The following is a 22,973-nucleotide window of genomic DNA, read 5'->3' on the forward strand; positions in this document are numbered from 1 at the left end:
AATTGTGGTTTATATACACAATGGAGTACTACGTGGCAATGAGAAAGAATGAAATATGGCCCTTTGTAGCAACGTGGATGGAACTGGAGAGTGTTATGCTAAGTGAAATAAACCATACAGAGAAAGACAGATACCATATGTTTTCACTCTTATGTGGATCCTGAGAAACTAAACAGAAACCCATGGGGGAGGGGAAGGAAAAAAAATGAGGTTAGAGCGGGAGAGAGCCAAAGCATAAGAGACTCTTAAAAACTGAGAACAAACTGAGGGTTGATGGGGGGTGGAAGGGAGGGAAGGGTAGGTGATGGGCATTGAAGAGGGCACCTTTTGGGATGAGCACTGGGTGTTGTATGGAAACCAATTTGACAATAAATTTCATATATTAAAAAAAAAGAGTCAAATTCACTCTTGGGGCACCTGGGTGGCTCGGTCGGTTGAGCTTCTGACTTCGGCTCAGGTCATGAGCTCGCAGTTCACGAGTTCAAGCCCCACATCGGGCTCTGTGTTGACAGCTCAGAACCTGGAGCCTGCTTCAGATTCTGTGTCTCCCTCCCTCTCTCCCTCCCTCCCTCCCTCTCTCTCTCTCTCTCTCTCTCTCTCTCTCTGCCTCTCCCCTGCTCATGCTCTGTCTTTCTCTCTCTCTCAAAAATAAATAAAAACATTTAAATTCTAGGTTGAAAATGAAACTAAAGCAGATAAAACAGTGTAAACACTCCCTTATGTTACAAATAACTTTATGATAGAATACGCTCAGGTTTCCAGCTCACATCACTAATGACACCAATGAGAGATTCCATGGTTAAAATATAGGCCATTGCTGCTATTGGTAAATCATTATATTATGGTATGATGACACATACTGATTTATTCAGCCAAGAATATCCTCAGGACATAATTCCTAGATATCAATAGAATATAATGTCTTTTCACATTCTGTTTCCTGTCTTTTCTCTCCTCAGCCCTTTCCCTTCCCTGAATGATGAAATCTTACCCATCTTTTGAGATTCCTCTGATAGCATGTTCTCTGTAAAGCCTGCCTTTTGTCACAGTTTACCTGCATACACACAGACATAAACACACAGACCTGCATGACTAACTGGTCCTCTTTGTTGCATCCAGAGTACTTTGTTCTCACACTTCTGTTACCACAGTAACTTATATTATTATTTTCACAAATAGAGCTCCTTGAGGACAAGGGCTATGTTTTTTTCATCTTTGGATTAGACACCAGGAATGAATGAATGAATGAATGAGTGAACAGAAGTATAGAGTCATCACTACTGCTCATTTCTCTTGGTTGCAGAAGTCACTCATATTCAATTCCCAGTGACTGGCTGGAAACAGATGGAGAATTATAGAGTGTGTGTGAAGGCATGGGTGGAAGAGTAGGAAGTGACAGATCAGAAGGAATAGTTTTCCAAGGGATATATAATGAGTTTCCCCTTTCTGCACCTTCTCCCTTCACCCTCTGTCCCTTTCTCCCCTAAGACTGAAGAGACATCTCACAGTTGGGGACTTGGCTTAGTTCCACTTGGGCATGCTTATGGATGGCAGTGACAGTCACAGAAAACTCAAATGCTAACAGTGACAGTTCAGTTGGAAGTGAAGGAAAAAAACTGGAGTACTTCCCCTGAACCATAATGCATATTCATAAGCAAAGCCTATTTCTTGAGTCCAACTCCAGCTACCTAATCTTTCTGGGGGTTCTCTTTTACTTGCCCCAAGTAGACATTACAGCTATTACCATGACCATGTTCAAAAGGAAGTAGCCACCTCTCTTGAGAGCCCAGGGGAGAGCCATCATTGGCTGACCGCTCTAGCCTGACAGAGCTGGTTCATCTCCAACCCCTAGGGCATTTACAGAACCCTGACCTGGAGACACTGTGACCCTGAGTGCACCCACATTCAGAGGACACAGAGAGGAAAGGATCAATAAACATAAATCTCACCAGAGCTATGTGGTTATAAAGTATGTTGTAACCATACTCCAAATCAAGGTTATCCCAGAACTACAGACATTTGTGATTAACATCATCACCTTTACTTCTTAATTGCAGACATAAAATACACAGTTCTTCTCTATCTTTCCTCTAGCTTGGTAAGAATGAGAAAAAAAAAAAAAAAGAATGAGAAAGACAACTTAAATCCATATGAGGTTAAAACTGCCACTTTCATGTTTTTGAGTTTCACTTTATCAGATGTTCAGGCTGAGAGAGTGTAGGTCAAGTTTTTTCCTGAGCGTTAATGTGTGAAGTACACATAAGATCTGTAGCATGTGGATCAGGCCACAGGTGATGAATAATGTGGTCTAAGGGCCACAGCTAAGAGATCGTTCAGGACAAATGGAGCTAACTGGGAGAACTGCAATCAAGGGAGGATTTTGAGAGTTCTGGTCTCCATCTCAGAAAATGGCATCTCTATTTTTTTCAGTGAGTTCAAGCCAAACCCCTTGCAGTCCTTGGTTCCTTTCTTTTCACACCCTTTCTTGTTCCTTTCTTTTGTCACACCCAACATCCAATGCACTCATACACCTTGCTAGTTTCACACACACACAAAATTTCTTCCAGGGTCGCCCAGGTGGCTCAGTCAGTTAAGCATCTGATTTTGGCTCAGGTCATGATCTCATGGATCATGAGTTCGAGCCCTGCACTGGGCTCTCTGCTGTCAGCACAGAGCCCGCTTCAGATTCTCTGTCCCCCTCTCTCTCTGCTGCTCCCCACTCATGCTCTGTCAAAAATAAATATATATCTAAAAAAAAATTCTTCCAGAGTATATCTAGTATCTCCACTTCATATCACTCCAGTGCCACCAACCTAATCTAAGTCACCATCAGTCCCACTAGAACCACCTAACTGGTCTCCCTGCTCCCACCCTTGCTGCCATCTCCTCCCACCCCCAGACTATCATCCACCCAGTAGCCAACATAATCTCAGCAAAGCATAAGTCATATGATTTGTATCATTTGAGGGAGCAGTAACTACTATAACAAAGAAACCCCCATATTTGAGTAATGTGGATTCTACTTCTCATTTGCCTAATAGTCCCATATAGGTTTTTTTTTGTTTTGTTTTGTTTTGTTTTTTTTTTTGTCAGGGCCACGCTAGGATAGGGCAAAGCCTACTTATCTTCAATATGAAGTTAACATCCATCTGGCTGGTCAAAGAGGAAGAAAAAGTGAAGCAGGTACATCTATTTCTCTGATACTTGTGCCCAAGAGTGACACATCAATCACTCCTGCTCACTTTCCAATTGCAAGAATTCATCGATGGTCTCTCTTGATGAAAGGAAGATGCCCTGGCTGGGAGCTGCTTCCTTGAAACAACTCCACCATCCTACAACTCTTTAGTGGGCAGCTGCCATCTGTTAAAATATAAGGCGGAGCTTATTCATCTGTTTACAACTGTCCTAGAGATTCCTGTCTAACTAAACGAATATCCAAAGCTTCCAGATCCTCAGGAGCTGACCCCTTCTACCTCTCTGGTCTCATTGTCCTCCAGCTTTACTAGCCTTTATTCTGATCCTTGCTTATTGCCCTTCTCAGCGTTTGCTGTTCTCTCTGCCTAGAAGATTCCTTCATTAGATCTTTATATAACTGATTCCTTTTCATCATTTACATAGTTAAGGGGTGGGACCCGGGAATCTGCACTTTAAATGACACTCCATGAGACCCTGATGCAGGTGGTCAATGACCCATACCCTGAGAACATTGGGACAGTGGTTGAGAGTATGAACAGAGACACCTAATTCAAACACCACTAAGACCCTTATTAAGTCTATAACTTTGGGCAACCTACTTAGGTCAAATTAAGTACATAGCATGGAGTCTGGCACATAGTAAGTAGCAGAAGGAGGAGTCACTATATATGTATCATGTAGTTTTAGAAAAAGTAGGGATAGAATTAGACAAAAGGAGATTTGAGCAAGTGAATCTTCTTTTTCTCTTTTTTTAGAGAGAGAGAGAGAGGGAATATGTGCAAGGGAGGGGCCAAGGGTGAGGGAGAAAGAGAGTCTTAAGCAGGCCCCATGGTGTGGAGCCAGATATCACAACCACAAGATCATGACCTAAGCCAAAATCTAGAGTTGTATGCTTAACCAACTGAACCACCCAGGTGTCCCATAAGCAACTGAATCTTAAATAAGGAAGTGATGTGACTCCTGGAAAACAGTTTGGATATGCTTTAAGGGATTATTGAAGGCCACTACAGAGTCTTAGGGAGTGGAGTGAGGTTAGATGAGTGGTTTGAGATGTCCACTGTTACTCTGATAAGTGGTTATAGAAGATTAGATCTGGAGGGGAGAGCCTACCCAAGAGCTTATACCAGTACTCAGGATAAAAGAAGATCCCATTGTATGGACTTAACAAATAAATGGATTGGAAAGAGGCAAAAAAAGAAAGAAGCAGCCAAAGAGGTTGGCATGAAAACTGAGGAGAAATGATTGAAGAGAAATATGTGTGATCTCAGTACGGGCAGAGCCTAATTGAATAGGAGGGCAGTGATTCCTAGCCTAGATTACACCCAGGAGAAAAAAGACTAAGGAACTCTAATAGATACAGAAAATGGTAAAATAGAATCCTCAAAGCAAATGATCCCACAGAAGCCAGAGTTCAGTGGCCAAGCTTTTAAAGAAGTCATGTTAGTCACGACTGAAGGGAGAACTGGTGCACTGGTGAGGCAACAAGTCAGAAATTGAAATGACAATATTGGAAATTGTCCTTTGACTTTTCCATAAAGTTGCTGTTAATATCCGAGTTGAGGGGCAGCTTCTAGGGATGAGAGGGATACAGAAGGAAGGGGAACAAAGTTGATTAAAGAGAGTCAAAGCCATAGATGTAGTTGAGAGTTGGACACATAATTTTTTATTCTCAATTTTTTTAAAGTAAACTCTATAACCAACATGGGGCTTGAACTCACAACCCTGAGATTAAGAGTAACATGTTCCACTGACTGAGCCAGCCAAGACTCCGAGGTGGATACACCTTGTATAAAGCATGTGTTCAAGGAACACTTATGTGGAGGAGAGAAATGGAACAGCAGCCAAAAGGTGGCGAAGAATAGTAAACTTTGATTCCTTGATGCCTGTTTGCTAGTAGATAGGAGCCATTCTTTTATTCACAGATAAAACCTACATACGTGCTCACTCTCTCTCTCATGCATAAACTTTCCATTGTAAACATACAAAATCCCTGTGACTCTCCATACCAAAGCCATCCACTCTCCTGCATTATAAACAGACTGCTGACCTAGTTTTGAATATAATGAAAATTCCACATAGTTAGGGTGGATCCAGGTTTTGTGAGGGCTAAAGCTTATATTACTTGGTTGATTCTTCTTAAGAAAAAAAACATAAAATACAAAATACAAATACAAAGTTGGGTACAAAAAAATGAATATTTATTAAGGATAAGAAAAGGATTCATGACAAATTACCTTGGAACTTTGGAGCTTTGGAAGGCCAGATCTCTTCCTTGTGACACTTCTCTGGGCAATTTACTAGAAATGTTTACATAGAAGTGCAATCTGGCTTCCTTCCCTCACTTAGAACATTCTACCAACCCCAGAAACTCCCAACATTCACAGAGGTCCAAGCAAGGGACCCCAAAGCTTAAGCTTCAATTACTTCAGAGTGAAACTGCCTTTCTGTCTATATGTTTCTCCTTTGCTCTAAAGTGGGGAAACTCTAGCATCTGACTAAAAGGAAGGACTTCTACATGTCTTTTTTTAAATAAAATTACCATGTGTCCTTTCCTTGAAGGTGGAGGGGACTAAACACTGACCATCAGGAAAAACTTTGCAGAAAACTGTAATTCTGACAGGCACGACCTCAGGGTGGCTAGCAGAGGGTGGAGGCCTTAATTAAGTTCTTCCAAGATACGTTGCCGCATTCCTAACAGTACAGAAACTGCTTAAGCGCCAGCTGTACCTTAGGGAGGAATTTGCTTTCTGTGGTTTCTTCCATTAGCCTCTCCAGACTCCTTCTTTTCTCAGTTCTGTCCTGCTCTGTGCCCCAGGAGGCTGACCCATACAGATGTCAGCTGGCTCCCTTCATGCCCAGCTCATGGTCAGGTTTGGCAGTGAGAGGCACCAGCAGAAGAAAAGTGAGGCTGGGTTATTTCTTTCCCTGGCCCTCTTGCTGTGTGTTGGCTGCAAACTCACCTTTCAGGCAGTCCTCTCCGTACAACCACCCTCTCCAGGGTGTGGAAATAGCTCCATATTCTCCATCTTCAGGCCTGCAGTAGTAATGCCTCTCCCTATCACAAGTCCTGGGGATGGTGCCATCCCTTGTTGGTTTCTGTAAATAGTGTCCACACCTTTGTGAACAGTTTCTTTATTGAATTCTCCTCAAATTACTCTGTTTGAATGCTCATCTGTTTTCTGCTTGGACTCTGACTGATACCATGTTATAATTAACAAGGAGGGGAAAGGCCTTCAAAAACTTTTGCTTGGGGGCCCAGAATTAATAATAAAGAGAAGTAAAAAAAAGCAGTAGCTGACACTCAATGTACCAGCAACAGATGTGCCAAAAGGATGGTCATAGCAAGTACCTCTGGCTTCCTCTCCTCCTGGCAGGTGGGGGTGTTGGGAAAGCAGCAACTCTTGTAAAAGAGCAAAGTGCAGCATCAGGGCTACGAGGCCTTGGGTTCACTGTCTGCAAATCACATGATCCTCCAGACAAAAAGGACCTTATAAGGTAAAAGAAACAATTTGATTAGTTAGTCAGGTTATTGCATATTTTCTGCTTGAATACTCGCAAAGATGGAAAGTGTTACTGTACAAATAGCCCATTCTGTTATAGGGGCATGTCTAATTGTTAGAGCATTATATTAAGCAAAATCTGCCTTCCTCTAACTTTCCTTAGGTCTATTTCTTTCTTTTGAACGATATAAAGTCAAATGTGATCTTTCTTCCTTATGGCAGACCTACAGATATCTGAGGAGAGCTGCCATTTCTCACCACCCTGGTGTCTTGAATGACCTCTGGTTCATCAATGTGCCAGTAAAAGTACGGTGCACCCAAATGGTCATAATACTCTACGTAGAATCTTGCTTGAAATAGCCATATAACACTCAACTAGGCTTTTTCCATCATTCTTTCCCCACCCCTTAAAAAATATTTCTCTTACTTCTGGGACATATTTAAAATTAATCCTCTCTTTTAGCACCCATAGCTGCTACTTCCTTTAACTGTACTAAAATTATCTTCTCCTCTCACATCATTTCCTATTTCAAATGCCTCTTTTATAGCTACCCATGGTTTTTTCCATCATATTCAAGTTTCTTGATTTTACTGTTACTGCCTGACCCCAATCATTATTTTTACTGCTTGCTGATTTTCCTTTTCTCCTTTTTCCTCCACATCTTTGTTCCCTGTCACCTCTACTGAATATACTACTGATTTCACACTGAACTTTGTTTGAAATGTTCAGCCCATTTTCATCATCCTTTTCTATTTTAGAAGTCCCTTTTATGTAACTACCTCATAAAACTTAGAGAAAAATACACACATAGACACTAAATCCAAATGATCTTTTCTCCTTGAGAGTTCATGAGCATCCTCATGATCCTTGATCCTCATCAAGATCCTCTTGATCTTATTCTCTGAATTAAATGCCAGTGTCAAGAATAAACTGTTAGAATCAAAATCATATCTTACAATGTTTCATAATAATGTTAGGCCCTTTACAATTATGTAAAACCTATAGAACTTGAAGTAACAGGGGAATAACACTCAAAATAATATTGATAATCATTTCATTGAAAGATGAATGATATCAATAATTCAAGTTATGTATAAATTTCTCATTAAAATACTTGTCACACAGGACTCACCTATACTTAGTTTTACTTCTCATTGTGAGGGAGGCCTACAGTTAAGGTCCCTGATGAAAATCTACTCATTGCCCTTATTATTTTTTTTAATGTTTATTTCTTTACTTTGAGAGAGAGAGAGAGAGAGAGAGAGAAGGTCAGAGGGAGACAGAGAGCACGGCATGCACATGCATGTGTGCATGCACAAGTGAGCAGGGGAGGGGCAAGGGCGGGGAGTGAATCCAAAGCGGCTTCATGCTGTCAGGACAGAGCTAGGAGCTGGATCTCACACACTGAAATTGTTACCTGAGCCGAAATCAAGAGTTGGACGTTTAACCCACCAAGCCACCCAGGTGTCTCTCCCGGCCCTTATTTTAAAGGAAGGGATTGAGTTAAAAAACCCAATACTGGGCATATTCTGTCTATACATGCCTACTTCTGGACCCAAGCCAAGTTAAAAAAGAATCTGAAAACAGACACAAAAGACTGATATACAATATTGCCATGTTTGTCTACCAGAATTCCTTTGGTTTATATGTATACAAGATTTTTACTGATGGAGCTCAAAGTCCTCCAGAGATATTACCTCTAGAATCCTCATAACATTCTCTTTAAGCAAGTAGAAACCAGAGATGATTGCATTCTTTTTTTCTTTTTTGTATCCATTGTTGTTTTGTTTTGTTTTGTTTTGTTTTGTTTTGTTTTGTTTTGAAGAACAGTCTTTAAGTAGAGGCAGCAGGGCCTTATCCCTGGGGTCATTCCTCTTGACAGGTTGATGGCTAGCCTTAGGTCAAGGTCACACAGTAAGGTACTGGTGTTCCAAGAAAAGAATTCCAGTTTAATGATCCACCCAGGAGATCTGGCTGACTTCCATATGTACAAAGTCAGTCCTAAGACACTGCAGAGTAAGATATTCACTAGGGCTCTGTCTACAAAACTCACTAAGTTTTCTATTTAAATGTTTCTGGAAGAAGAATCAAACTTACAAGTCATATATAAGTACTAATCACATAGTCATGACTGCCACAGGCCCCATCCTTCCATGATGTCAAGCTCTCATGGATTACTTATCTTCTCTGTTCTAGACTTCTGTATATGTACCCCCATCTTACCATCCCATTAACCTTGGATTTAGCTTTTCCCTGAACTATCAATGTTTGCCCAGAATGAGTCTGAATTTGCTACTCTCTTATCAGGACTTGCTCATGGAAAGCTAACCTTCTCCATGAATACTGTAGCCACCATTCCCATTTGGCTCAAGTTCATGTTAATTTCTTACTAACCCCTCTCTCTCTCCTGACTTACTTCCTCTTCCTCCTTGCTCCCCAAATGCCCTGCCACAAATGTCATAAAAGGGTATTATACTCCTTGTGGGTAGGCCAGACAGAGCCACCCCCACAGTATGTATATTGGGCTATTCATGCACTGCAAGTGGTTCTTCCCTAACCAGAAGTATATAAAAGAACCATGGCTGGGCCAGAACTTCTGTCTTGGAATGAGGTTCACAATTCAGCATTCTCATTGTTGACATGTTGCCCTAAATTACTCAGCTGCCTGGATTTGGGACCCTTTATCGCCCCTGAATGCAAGTATTTCCTACTTAAGAACTGCTTCTTCACTGGGAAAAAAAGATTTGCAAAATATGTATCTGATAAAGGACTTCTATCCAGGATATTTAAAGAACTCACAGGTTAATAAAGGCAAACAACCCAATTAAGAAATGGCAAAAAAAAAAAAATAAGCAGATTTCACAAAAGAAGATATTCGAGTAAGTTCATAAAAAAGATGCTCAACTTCATTAATCATTAGGGAAATGTAAATTAAAACCATAATTAGGCACCACTACACATGCATCAGAATGCCTAAGTTGAAAAGACAAATAATACTAAGTCCTGTCAATAATTAGAGTCTTTGGAACTCTCATACATTGCTGTGGAAATGCAAAATGCTACTTTGGAAAGCAGTTTGACAATTTCATACAAGATTAAACATGCACTTAACACATGACCTAGAAATCTTACTCTTAGGTATCTACTCAAGATAAAAGAAAAAATATGCTCCATACAAAGATCTGTACTTTAATGTTCATAGTAGCTTTGTTTACAATAGCCCCAGACTAGAAACAATCCAAATATTCATTAACTGGTGAATGAATAGATAAGTTGTGGCATATACATACAATGATATACTACATAGTCATAAAGAGAAGTGAATTGTTGATACAAGCAACAAAATCAATTAATCTCAAAAGTGTAATTATGCCCATTGAAAAGAGACAGACAGAAAAGATCACATACAGTTTATAGAAAATTCTAGAAAAGGCAAAACTATAGCGGTGGAAAGTTGATCAGCGGTTTCTAGGGGCAGATGAGGAGAATGGATTGGCTGTAAAGGGAAATGAAGGCATTTTTTTAGGTTACATAAGTGTTCTATATTGTGATTGTGGTAGTTTTTAATAGGGTTTTTGTTTTTTGGGTCTTTTTAGAAAACTAAATTGCATGCTCAAAATTGGCAAATTTTGTTAAAGGTAAATTATATTTCAATAAAGATGATTTTTTGTTGTTTATTTTCGAGAGAGACAGTGGGAGCAAGGGAGGGGGGGACAGAGGAATTCAAGCAGGCTCCATGCTGAGAGCTCAGACCAGATGCAGGGAGAGGCTCAAATTCACTAACCGAACTGCGAGATCATGAGCTGAGCCAAAGTCAGACACTTAACCAATTGAGCCAGCCAGGTAGGTACCCCTAAAATTTAGGGGTTTTTTATTATTCAGGTATAGTGAGGTCAATAGATCAAGAAAATGGCTGACACTAAAAAGATTGTTCCTCACAGTTCCCAAGAGGGAGGGACATCCAGGGCACAGAGGGCACATGGAGAAGTGTCAGGGTTGGTTAGGAGGCAGAGAGCCAGGGGGAAATGTGGGCAAGGGCTTTTATTGTGGCTCCCAGGGCAGGCAAGGCAAGGCAGGACAAACAGGTTTAGGATTGGCTAGTTTGAGTAATTTCAGCAGGCTCTGAGGTGTAGAGAGCTCTCTCTCTCTCTCTCTCTCTCTCTCTCTCTCTCTCTCTCTCTCTCGCTCTCTCTCTCTCTCTCTCTCTCATTGCCTGATACCTGGCCCTGGGGTGATTACAACAGAGAAATAGTGGCCCTGAGAGTGAAAGCCCCATAGAGGAGGTAGTCGGGGAGTGGGCTCTGGATTAATTGATTAGTTAGCAAATGAAAGGCAAGTCACTTTACTATCTCTAGGAATTGGCTAGTGCTGGGAGGGGCAGGCTCTCCAGATCAGCAAGGCAAGACCCCAGATATCAAAACATCAGGGATACAAAAAATAAAAAGGCATGAATAGAAAGATATGTGATAAAATAAATATACCAAAATGTTAATCATAGTATTGAGGTGTTAGGTATATGGTTGTTCCCTGTTTAATTCTTTCAACTTTTCAGTATGCCTGAACAATAAAAGTTGAGGAAAAAATGCTTCTTTAGATATCTGAGCTCTTACCTAGTCATGGCTTCTAAAAGCCAGTTTCTCCACCTTTGTCTTACCTGCCCAGATTCCTGACTTCCTGCTTGTTTTGAACATTACTGTTGCCTGACTCTTTTAGTTATAAAATTTAGCTGATTCTCCTGATCAGCCAACTTTTTTGATTCTAGGAGTTACACCTGAACTAGCCATGACTTCTTAGTGCACAAAGTCACTAAATAGGCAGGGCCATCCCAGGGCATAATGTGAATTAGGTAAGTTCTATTTTCAAGTGCCTTATATACTTTCTCCCTCAGACTCCAGCCCAACACACACACACACACACACACACACACACACACACATATTTTCTCTCTCTCTCTCTCTCTCACACACACACACCTCTGTTATAGATTGAATTGTGTCCTCCCCCAGAGTCTTATGATGGAATATTAACCCCTAGTACCTCAAAATGTGACCTAATTTATGAAGACAGGAGTTTTATAGAACTAATCAAGTAAAATGAAGCCATTAGGTTGGGCCCTAATCCAATAAGACTGGTGTCCTTATAAAAATTGGAAATTTGGACACAGAGATACAAAGGGAAGATAATATGAAGAGACACAGGGAGAAGACAGCCACCTGTAATCCAAGGAACACCTGAGAATACCAGAAGCTAGAAGACAGGCCTAAAACAGATGCTCTCCCGGCACCTTCTGAAGACTATATGGTCTTGCCAATGCCTTGATTTTAAATTCTGCCCTCTAGCACTGTGACACTAATATCTTTTTGCTCTAAGCCATCCGGTTTGTGGATATTTTCTTATGGCAGGCCTAGAAAACTAATACAACTGCTATAGGCTCTCTTCCTCTTTTCCTAGTCACCCAGTGCCCTTGTATCTTCTAAGGTACCCCACCCAGACTTGCAGTAAAGGACAGTGTCTCAAGTACCCATTCATGAAAACTCTAATTTCCAAAATGCCAGCACCTTGGCAAGTTACCAGGGAAGAACTAAGGTCTAATAAGCTAAAGTCAATGTGGGACCCAAGGAATTTAACAAAAATCCCCTACTCCTGGACAAGCAGAGCAAGACTAACTCCATTTTGTGCTACACCCACCATCTCATGTATAACCTCCACATGACCTACTTATTGCTTAAGACACTCCCCCACCCTAGTCAAGCCGCTGAGCACACCCTTATTGGAAACCGGCTCATATAGGAATGCGGAACCCCTAACCGCCAAAGAATGTAAACCCTGCCTTTTGCCCGCCAAACTTGCGTGCCAATTCTGACCAGAGTGATAGGCTAGTTCAAACAGTTACTATAGGGTAAATTGTAATTCAATTGGCCACCTGCGTGTGGACTGACATGACTACGCAACTTTCTGTGTGTGTTACAATCTCATTGGCCACTGGTGCCTATAAAACTGCTACACCTCTTAACCTAGGGGTCCAAGTCCCTGCTCCGCTGTGTCGGGTATACTTGGGCCCAAGCTCGAGCTTGCAAATAAACCCTCATGCGTTTGCATCGGTATCAGCTCCTTGGTGGTCTCTCAGATTCGAAATGGGGGTATTACATCAAGCCAAAGAGTACTGACACCATTATAATGTGCCATAACTCTTATGGGGACTGGTCCAGATGCTTGTTATTCATAGGAATAAGTCTATAAAGATGCAATCTCAGACAGTGTAAGAGGTGGGCAAGGAAAATAAGGGCTGTAGGAAACATCTCATAGTTTCTCAAATCACACCAGTTAAATGGCCATGCATTTTTATTCGTAAGTATTCATGCTGGCAAAGTGACAACTTCTCACCCAGAAAAAGGTGCAGGTTAATGCACAGGTCAACAATTAAATGCCTGATTGCCTCCAGGGTGCTGCTCAGTGTATAAAGGTATTCTAATCTGTGGTAAACCATCCAAAAAATCCATATTGTCATTAGCCAACCTCTTATTCCCTTTGCTGCCATGCTAACATGAAATGCTGAGACCAGAATGGCATGTGTAAAAATGCTTTGCTGGTTCTATTTTGCCAAGGGAAGGGGAAAGTTAAAAGACTTTATCTCGTCTCAGCTTGCAGAGAGTTGTAAAATGTCTGTACAGAGGATTGGGGACACATTTGTCACATATAGCCAAAAGAAAGCATTTGGCAGAAACAAGCAGCAAAAGTGAGAAAATATAGAAATGACTGTTTTCTGTAGATTAAAAAAATTAGTGAAGACTGACATTGAATTTCAGAGAAAGTACTCACCACTTCCAATAAAAAAAAATTTTTTAAAGCGATGTCTTAAAGAAAAAAGATGAGGTTCTAATCCACTACAGTGCTTTCAATCTAGAGATTTTGCCCTTTTGGCTATGTGGGGGGAAGAGTAAGAGGCAATTCTTGGTCTTTTGGGTGGCCATATTAGATTTGGATGTTGGATTTTTTGGATTCCGAGGACAGATCTGTGAACATGACATGTTATGGTCTCCTAACAAGAGCAAAAGGGAGACATTTTGAAAGAACATGGCTATATTTAATTAAAGATAATATAAGTATACTTCTGTTTCCATCAGTGATGTTATTACTTTTTCAACACCTCATCCTTTGAACATTACTCAACACTTTAATGTTTTCAAAATAATAGTAGTTTTGCCATTTCAACAATCTTATTGTTTAATTTTACACCTACATGTATTTGATCCTATTCTCCTAGTTGAGGATGTAGTGTCAATTCACAATGGAAAGATAATTTGTTGATCATTTGCATGCATTCTTTGGTCACTCATTAGATGTGACCCTATTCCATCCTGAATGAAGTACAGAACTTGAGAGCTTGTAATCCAGTGAGGTCACCAGAGTGATCAGAGGTCAGTTGTCACTTATGTCTTCTTTCCCTGGAGATCAGAATGACTGGCTTCTCCCTTCCTTCCATCCTTTCTCCCTCTCTCATTCCAGTTTGTGCCTGGCATGAGGATATGTGATCATTTAAGACACAAAGTCCCTGCTCTATAACCACTTACTGTTAGAACTTCCAATCCACTCCCAAGATTCAGTTAAAAGAATTCAGCCTTTCTCCCAAACTCCATGTGTCCCAATCCTACCTTAACTTCAGTGTCCTTTCAAGTCCTTTTGAACTAAAAGCTAAAAGCTTTTCTTTCCCACCTAATTCTCCTTGGAACAACCATGGTCACTCGTTATTTTACTTTTACCATCATCTACTCTTGCGTCTTGTTTTGCAGTTTTTAATCTTGTCTCCCATACTTGACAGTGAACTCCTGGGGGACAAGATTCATCTTCATATCCTCCCAATCGCTATTATATTGTTTTCTTCATAGTAGGTGCTTAAAGAATACCTGCTGAATGACTGGGTACATCCAAAAATTAAATATTAAAAAGCAACATATACTTTTTTTTGATAGACTACATCTTTAGTCTGACAATTTGCTCATTCCTAGAAGTCCTTGAATGAAAAGCACCAGGTGAAAAAGGTCTCTTACAATTAGTGTGTAGTAATTTCAATGCCAACAAAATTCTAGCACATTGGCTTCACTTTCTGGAATTGGGTCAATTAAGGCTCTTGAGCTCCTGAGCAGGGATGGAGGGGTGTAGAATTCCAACTTGGTGTGTTCAGGTTAGTGAAAACGTATTCATCTAAAAATCAATACTTAACTAAAGGTAGTTTCCTGATGCATAATGATGAGGATAATGTTTGATTATTAGCAGTTCTTTAAAGTCACTCACTCCTAACAGAATTTTAGTTATCCCATTATTTTTCAGAGAACAATGTTCCAGTTAATAGATCAAACTTAGCATTATGCTTCACCAGTTAAACCTTAAGCTCTTTTCCTTAAAGACAAATTTGCACAATATTATCCTGCTGCTAAAGACCACTAATCCAGGAATGGGAAGCACATTGAATTTTGTTGCATAGTTAACTCTGGTGAACAAGGCTGAAGTTTAGTATTTACACCTCAGAGACTCTAGAGCCTTGTTGCCTGGATTCGCATCCTGCTCTCCAGTCTCCCAGTTTTATAATCTTTGTAATTTAGTTAGCCTTTTTGTCTCAATCTCTTCATGTTTAAAATAAAGATAACTGTCGACCTGTGCCGAAGATTAAATGAGTTTATGTAGCTTTTGGAACAGTGCTCAGAGCATAGTAAACACCATGTGAGTTATTGTTTAGGGTCTAATGGTAGACAGGAATGTGAATCCCTTCTCCTTGAATTGGAGGGACAATTCAGATGAAGCTGAATCTCAGTTTAAGGTAGGTAAGTGGTTCTTGGTAAAGGTTTTATCCTTTTTCTGACATCTGAACAAAGCTACCCCTAAGGCCTGAAAGCTATTTCAGCCAATGGAAGTCTTATCACTGGTATGTCTCCCTACTTCTTTTTAACGCTCTCTATGACATCTCTGTTCAAAGTGCTGTGCTCCCCCAGGGAGCATAAAGTTCTGTACAGGGGAAGCAGAACTGCAGTGTCACATAACAGACTATAAACCTATGTTACATATCACCTCCCTGATCTCCTGTGGCTCCCATTCACAGGTGAAAAATAAAATTGTAGCTATTTCTTGAGTAGCAATATTCACAGGGCTTAAGAGGAATTAGCAGGATCTTTTAATATCCCAACCATCCACTACATATTTTTCATATATAAAAAGAAGCAAATTAATGCCAATATTACCTAATTTAAAAATATTAAATAAAGAGTTTCAGAGATAGAAGTAACCGATGGCAACTGAGGTACCTCGTAGCTCGCAGGCACAGGAGAGAAAAGGGCCCCTGATTTCTTGTGGGTGATTAGTTTCCAGACCTTATCAGTGTTTCTCAATTGTTTGGCTTCCTTCTGTAAAATGTTGATTTCCAGGGCTCACCCATGCAAATAGGATTTCTGGTGGTAGGACCCAGCATCTCCACTTTTTTTCTTTCATAAAGACTTAAGTTTATTTATTTACTTTGAGGTGGGGGGTAAAGACAGAAAGAAAATCCCAAGCAGGCTCCACAAGTTCAGCACAAAGCCCAGGGTGGGGCTTGAATTCACTGACTGTGAGATCATGACCTGAGCTGAAATCAAGAGTTGGATGCTTAACCAACTGAGCCACGCAGGTGCCCTCCCTGTGTCTCCATTTATAACATGTTTTCCTCAGGGGATTCTAGTGCCCCCAGCTCTACTGCTGCTGCCTCATTTCTCAGAGTGATGAATTAAACACCAAAAATTTGGGAAGAGGGGAGGTCTTAGAGGTTATCTGGGGTGCCCCCCTTCATACACAGGACTAGAAGGTAGTTAAAGCACTGGCCCAGAGTCAGATTGAATACTGTTAGCGCTTCTGAAGGGTTCCAAGAACTAAAGAATTGTGCACTCACAAAACCTGCCTGAAGTGCAAATTATGTGTTTTGCCAACACACATAGCATTTCCCCAAATATCAAGACAATGTTGTTTTAAAAGACTGCCACTGGCCAATGCATATATCTACATAATTCAAACCTCCCATAAGTAGTATGTCTTGGGAGTTTTCTAATTAGCTTTCTTTTCTTTTTAAAAAAATCAACATAACCTTATACTCTTTTTTGGTTTCTGTAGGTCAGGATTGCAGGGAGGGGCTCAGGTAGATAATTCAGGATCCGGGTCTTTTTAAAAATATCTTTATTGAAATATAATTCACATATAAAATTCAGCCATTTAAAGTAGAATTCAATGGGGGTGCCTGGGTGTCTCAGTTAGTTAAGTGTCAGACTCATGATCTCATGGTTTGTGAGATCAAGCCCTGCATTGGGCTCTGTGCCAACAGCATGTGGAGGCTGCTTGGGTTCTCTCTCTGCCTCTCTCTGCCCCTCTCTAACTCATGCATGCACTTTCTCAAAATAAATAAAAAACAGTAAAAAAATCCTTAAAAACTAAGTATAATTCAATGGTTTTTAATGTATCCACAAAATTGTTCAATAATCACCACAATGTAAGTTTACAACATTTTCAACATCTCAAAAGGGAACTCTTAAGTCCCACCCCATTCCTCTGCAACTTCTCCCATGCCCCCAACCCTACCACCAACTACTATCTACTTTCTGTTTCTATAGATTTGCCAATTCTGGGCCTGTCATATAAATAGAATCATAATATACATGGCCTTTTGTAACTGGCTTCTTTCACTTAGCATGACATTTTCAAGGTTTATCCATGTGGTAACATACATCAATACTTCATTTCTGTGGCTGAATAACATCTCACTGTATGGATATACCACATTTTGTTTACTCATCCATCATTTGACAGGCACTTGGGTTGTTTCCATCTTTTGGCTATTTTGAATAATGCTGCTATGAACACTCAAGTACAAGTATTTATTTAAACACCTGTTTTCAGTTCTCTTGGGTATATACCTAACAGAGGAATTGCCAGATCAGATGGTAACTGTATGTTTAACATTTTGAGGGACTGCCAAATTATTTCTCTAAAGGACTGCACTTTGCATTCCCATCACCAATGTATGGGTTCCAATAGTTCCACGTTGTCACCAACATTTATTATTGTTGATGTTTTTATTATACCCAGATGGAATGTTTTGCTAGGGTTGCTATAACAGACTACCACAAACTGAGTGGCTAAAACAACAGAAAGTGTCTTATAGTTCTGGAGGCTAAAATTTTTAGATCAAGGTGTCTACAGAACCATGCTCCCTTCAAAGATGCTAGGGAATTATCTGTTCAGACCTTTCTTCTAGTTTTTGGTAGTTCCTTGGTTAGTGATAGTATATATCTAATCTTCACACAGTGTTTTATTTGTGTGCATGTCTGTGTCTAAATTCCCTCCCCTACCCCACTTTAAGTAGGCTTCACGCCCAGCATGGAACCCAACTCAGGGCTTGAACTCATGACCCTAAGATCAAGACCTGAGCCAAGACCAAGAGTCAGCTGTTTAACTGAGCTACCTAGGTACCCCATAAATTTCCCCTTTTTATAAGGACATTGGCCATATTGGATTTGGGGGCCACCCTGTTCCAGTATGATCTCATCCAAACTAACTACATCTGGGTTGCCTGAGTGGTTCAGTCAATTGAATGTCTGACTCTTGATTTCAGCTCAGGTCATGATCCCAGGGTCATGGGATCAAGCCCCACATTGGGCTCCATGCTGAGTGTGGAGCCGGCTTAAGATTCTCTCTCTCTCTCTGCCCCTCTCTCCTCCTTGTGTGCACTCTCTCTCTCTAAAAATAATAATAGAAAAATAAACTACATCTACATTGACCCTACTTCCAAATAAGGTCATATTCCAGGGTTAGGACTTCTACATAGAATTTTAGGGGGACGCAGTTAAACCTATATCACCATATTCATAAAGATAATTAAAGGATTTTAGTTGTGGTTTTGATTTGCATTTTCCAATGGCTAATGATATTGAACATCTTTCTATGTGCTTATTTGCCACTTGTGTATCTTCCTTGGAGAAATGTCTGCTGAAATCTTTTGTTCATTTAAAAAATTGGATTATTTATCTTCTTATTGTTGCATTTTAGGAGTTCTTCATAGATTCTGGATACAAGATCTTTATCAGGTATATGATTTGCAAAGCTTTTTCTCCCATTCTGTAGGTCTTTTTACTTTCTCTCTTTCTTTTTTTTTCCTGACCTTTATTCATTTTCGAGAGAGAGACAGAGCAAGCATGAATCAAGGAGAAGCAGAGAGAGGGAGACACAGAATCCGAAGCAGGGTCTAGGCTCTGAGCTGTCAGCACAGAGCCTGACATGGGTCTCGAACTCACAGACTGCAAGATCATGACCTGAGCTGAAGTCGAACACTCAACCGACTGAGCCACCCAGGTGCCCCTCTTTTTATTTTCCTAATAGTATCCTTCCATGTACAAAAGATCTTAATTTTGATGAAATCCAGTTTTTTTGTTTCTTGTGCTTTTGGAGTCATTTATAAGAAATCATTATCAAATCCAAGGGTCCTAAGATTTCTGCTGTGTTTTCTTCTAAGAGTTTTATAGTTTAAGAATTTAATTTTAATTTTGAGTTAATTTTTATATATGGTATGAAGTAAGAGTCCACTTCTTTCTTTTATTTGTGGATATCTAGTTGTGCCGGCACAGTTGATGAAAAGGCTATTCTTTTCCCATTGAATTATTTTGGAATTCTCATCAAAAATGAATTAACCATAATATAAAGATTAATTTCTGGACTCTCATTTCTGTTCCAATGATCTGTATTTTTAACTTTATGCCACATTGTCTTGATTACTATAGCTTTTCTTGAATTTCCACATGAACTTTAGGATGACCCTGTCAATTTCTGCACAAATTCTACTTGGGCTTTTGACAGAGATTGCATTGAATCTGTGGATAATTTGAAGAGTACTGCCACTTTAACAGTAAGTTTTATGACCCAGGAAAATAAAATGTGTATATTTAGTTTAGGTTTTTCTTAATTTCTTTCAACAAAGTTTTACAATTTTCAGTATATAAGCCTTGCACTTAATTTTGTTGAATTTATACCTATTTTATTGTTATTGATGCTATTATAAATGGAATTGTTTTTTTTATTTCATTTTTAGATTATTTATTGTTACTATATAGAAATCAAATTTATTAAAAAAAATTTTTTTTAATGTTTGTTTATCTTTGAGAGCGAGAGAGACAGAACATGAGCAGGGGCAGAGAGAGAGAGAGTGGGAGACACAGAATCCGAAGCAGGCTCCAGGCTCCGAGCCGTCGGCACAGAGCCCGATGCGGGGCTCGAACCCGCGAGCCGTGAGATCATGACCTGAGCCGAAGTCAGTTGCTTACCCGACTGAGCCATCCAGGTGCCCCTCAAATTTATTTTTTAATATTAATCTTGTATCCTGCAACTCTACTAAACTTGTTTAATTCTAATGTCTTTTAATGGGTTACTTATGTGGATATAATAAAAATATATGTATTTGGTCTTTGCCCCTGGTTCTTGGCACAGAACTCAAAAACTCTTGGAATTTCCTGAGTGATAGGAGTGTCTTTTGTTATTCATAATCATATCTGAGTTTATGATAACAAGGTGACTCACGGTGGGCCCTCAGATAGTTTCAAGGAAGAAGCTCGCCACACACATAATTAGAAGGTTGGAACTTTCAGCCCCACCCCCCAATCTCTGGGGATAGGAGAGGCACTGGCAATTGAGTTCAATCATGTGGCCAATGATTTAATCAGTCATGCCTACATAATGAAACCTCAATAAAAATTCTTGAATAATGATATCTGGAGAAGGCTCTGAATTCATAAAAACATTGATGTGCTGGGCAGGTGGTGCTCCTGGAGAGAGAATGGAAGCTCTCTGTCCCCATTTCCATACTTTGTCCAATGCATCTTTTCCATTTGTCTGTTCCTGAGTTATATACTTTATAATAAAAGTGTAATTATTAGTGCTTTCCTGAGTTCTGTGAGTTGTTCCGGCAAATTATCAAACCTGAGTGGGGATCACGGTAACCCTCAAATTTCAGTCTGCCTGAGGCCCCCACTTGGGTTTGGTATCTAAAGTGGAGGCAGTCTTGTGGCAGCGAGCTGTTAACTTGTGGGGTTTGCATTACCCCTGGGTAGTTAGTGTCAGTATTGAATTAAATTGTTGGACACTAAGTTCATGTCAGGGAATTATTGTTGGAGGAATGTAACAATGTAACCTATTAAATTTACTAATTCTTATAGTTTTTTAATGGATTCCATAGGATTTTCTACACTTAAGATCATGTGATCTGCAAATAGAGATAGTTTTACTTCTTTCTTTCCAACCTGGATGTGTTTTATTTCTTTTTCTTGCTTAATTGCTTTGTGTAGAACCTCTAGAGAGGTTAAAAGATGCTAGTTTTATAAAATGCTTTTTCTGCATCTATTGAGATTATTGATTTTTGCCCTTCATTCTATTGTTACCTTGTATTACACTAATTTATATCCAGATGTTAAACCAACCATTCCTAAAATAAATCTCATTTGGCCAGGGGGTGTAATTATTTTTATATGTCACTGGATTTGGTTTCCTGGTGTTTTGTTGAGGACTTTAGTGTTTATATTCATAAGGCATATTGATAAGCAGTTTTCTTTTTAGGTAGTATTTTCATCTATGTTTGGTATTAGGCTAAAACTGGCTTCAATAGAATTATTTGGGCCATATTCCCTCATCTTCCTTTTCTGGAAGTGTATATAAGGGACTGGCATTAATTCTTCTATAAATGTTTGGTGGAACTCAACAGCAAAGCTGTCTGGTTCTGAACTTTTCCTTGTGGAAATTTTTTGATAACAAATGTAGTCTCTTGTTATAGATCTACTCAGATTCTCAATTTCTATTTGAGATAGTTTCAGTAGTTTGTGTCTTTGTAGGAATTTGTCCATTTCATCTAAGTGATGATGTTGGCATATGCTTGCTCATGGTTTGTTGGTATATGCTTGTTCATAGTTTCATTTTTGTTGTTGTCAAACTACACTTGTGATTTCTTTCTTGACCCATTTGTTATCTAGGACTTTGTTGTTTAGTTTCCACATATTTATGAATCTCCCATATTTCTTTGTTATTGATTCTTAATTTCATTCCATTTTGGTTGGAGAACATACTTCGTATTATTTCAATCCTTTTAAATTTATTGAGCCTAAAATAAGGCATACCATATAGTTTATCGTAGAAAATGTTCCATGTGCACTTAAGGAAAAAAAATTCTGTTGTTGGGTAGAATGTTCTACAGACTCATTCATATTCATGATCTATATGAATATATTTTATGTTAGATATGTTTAAATTCACATCTACCATTTTGTTTTTTTCCCCTAAATTTCATGTCACATTTCTCTTCCTCCTTACAGATTTCTTTTGTATTAAGTGGATATTTTTATAATGTAACATTTTAATTCCTTTAATGATTTTTTAAATTCTATTTTTGAGCTATTTTCTTAATGGTTATTCTATAGATTGTAATATATTTCTTAAAATCTACTTCATATTTTTAGTAAACAAATTCTAGTTAAATATGGAAAGGTGTGCTGCCATTACTACTATATAACTTCATGCCCCACCCCATTTTTGTGTATCATTTATAGTTATTGCATTTGCTTATTAATACCAATGTCATGGAGCTAACAGCACCCTCTCAATTGTTCTCCAACCAAAATTTTCTTTGTTTTGGACAATACCTTTAAGCATGAAGTTTCCACATTATGTTCCAAATAAACTCAGTCCCCTGAGGCAGAGGTGTGGGGCCCTTTGTCCTTATGGCTTGCCTCTTCCCCTGAACAGAATCTCAGAACCATTGCACAGGAGATGGGAGGAGGGACAGTAACTTGATTCTCCCAGAATGACACCCAGCAATATGTGCAGATGCTGGAAGTGGGGACGGTAGCCCTTGGTCTTCTCAGCTTGCCCTTGCCAATGTGGAACATCTGTAGGAGTAGTTCAGGTAGCTCGGGCAGGAGTAAACAAGGCCCCAGTAATTTGTGCTTGCTAAACCTAGGTTAAAGGTTCTGCTCTTAGGAAAATTTCAAGAGATATTAAGTGATTTTTTATAATATTTTTCACTAGTTATATAGTTGTTTTGCTGGGAAGAGGGTTTGCAGAGCTCCTCATTCTGAAGTTCCAATCGCCAATTTACTTTTAACAATTTTTTTTAAAAATGCTATTTTAGAGAGAAAGAGAGAGAGTAAGCACAAGTGGGGGAGAAGGGCAGAGGGAGAAAGAGACAGAATCTTAGGCAGGCTCCATGCTCAGCATGGAGCTTAACGCAG

General features: G+C 39.5%; 1 protein-coding gene across 3 annotated transcripts in view; it reads right to left on the reverse strand.

The window, feature by feature from the left end:
- Positions 1-22,973, reverse strand: part of LOC121030837 (serine protease 58-like) — a 133,136-nt gene that overhangs the window by 57,198 nt on the left and 52,965 nt on the right. For 2 of the 3 annotated variants that reach the window (XM_040475680.1, XM_040475679.1), the window contains one exon: positions 6,545-6,682. The exons of the other annotated variant lie outside the window; for it this stretch is intronic. In XM_040475680.1, coding sequence (XP_040331614.1) covers positions 6,545-6,682 — 138 coding nt within the window. The remainder of the gene's footprint in view (positions 1-6,544; positions 6,683-22,973) is intronic. 3 annotated transcript variants of the gene reach the window in all.

This window comes from Herpailurus yagouaroundi, unplaced genomic scaffold, assembly GCF_014898765.1.
Source record: "Herpailurus yagouaroundi ecotype Mexico unplaced genomic scaffold, PumYag 140, whole genome shotgun sequence".
Classification (NCBI taxonomy): Eukaryota; Metazoa; Chordata; class Mammalia; order Carnivora; family Felidae; genus Herpailurus; species Herpailurus yagouaroundi.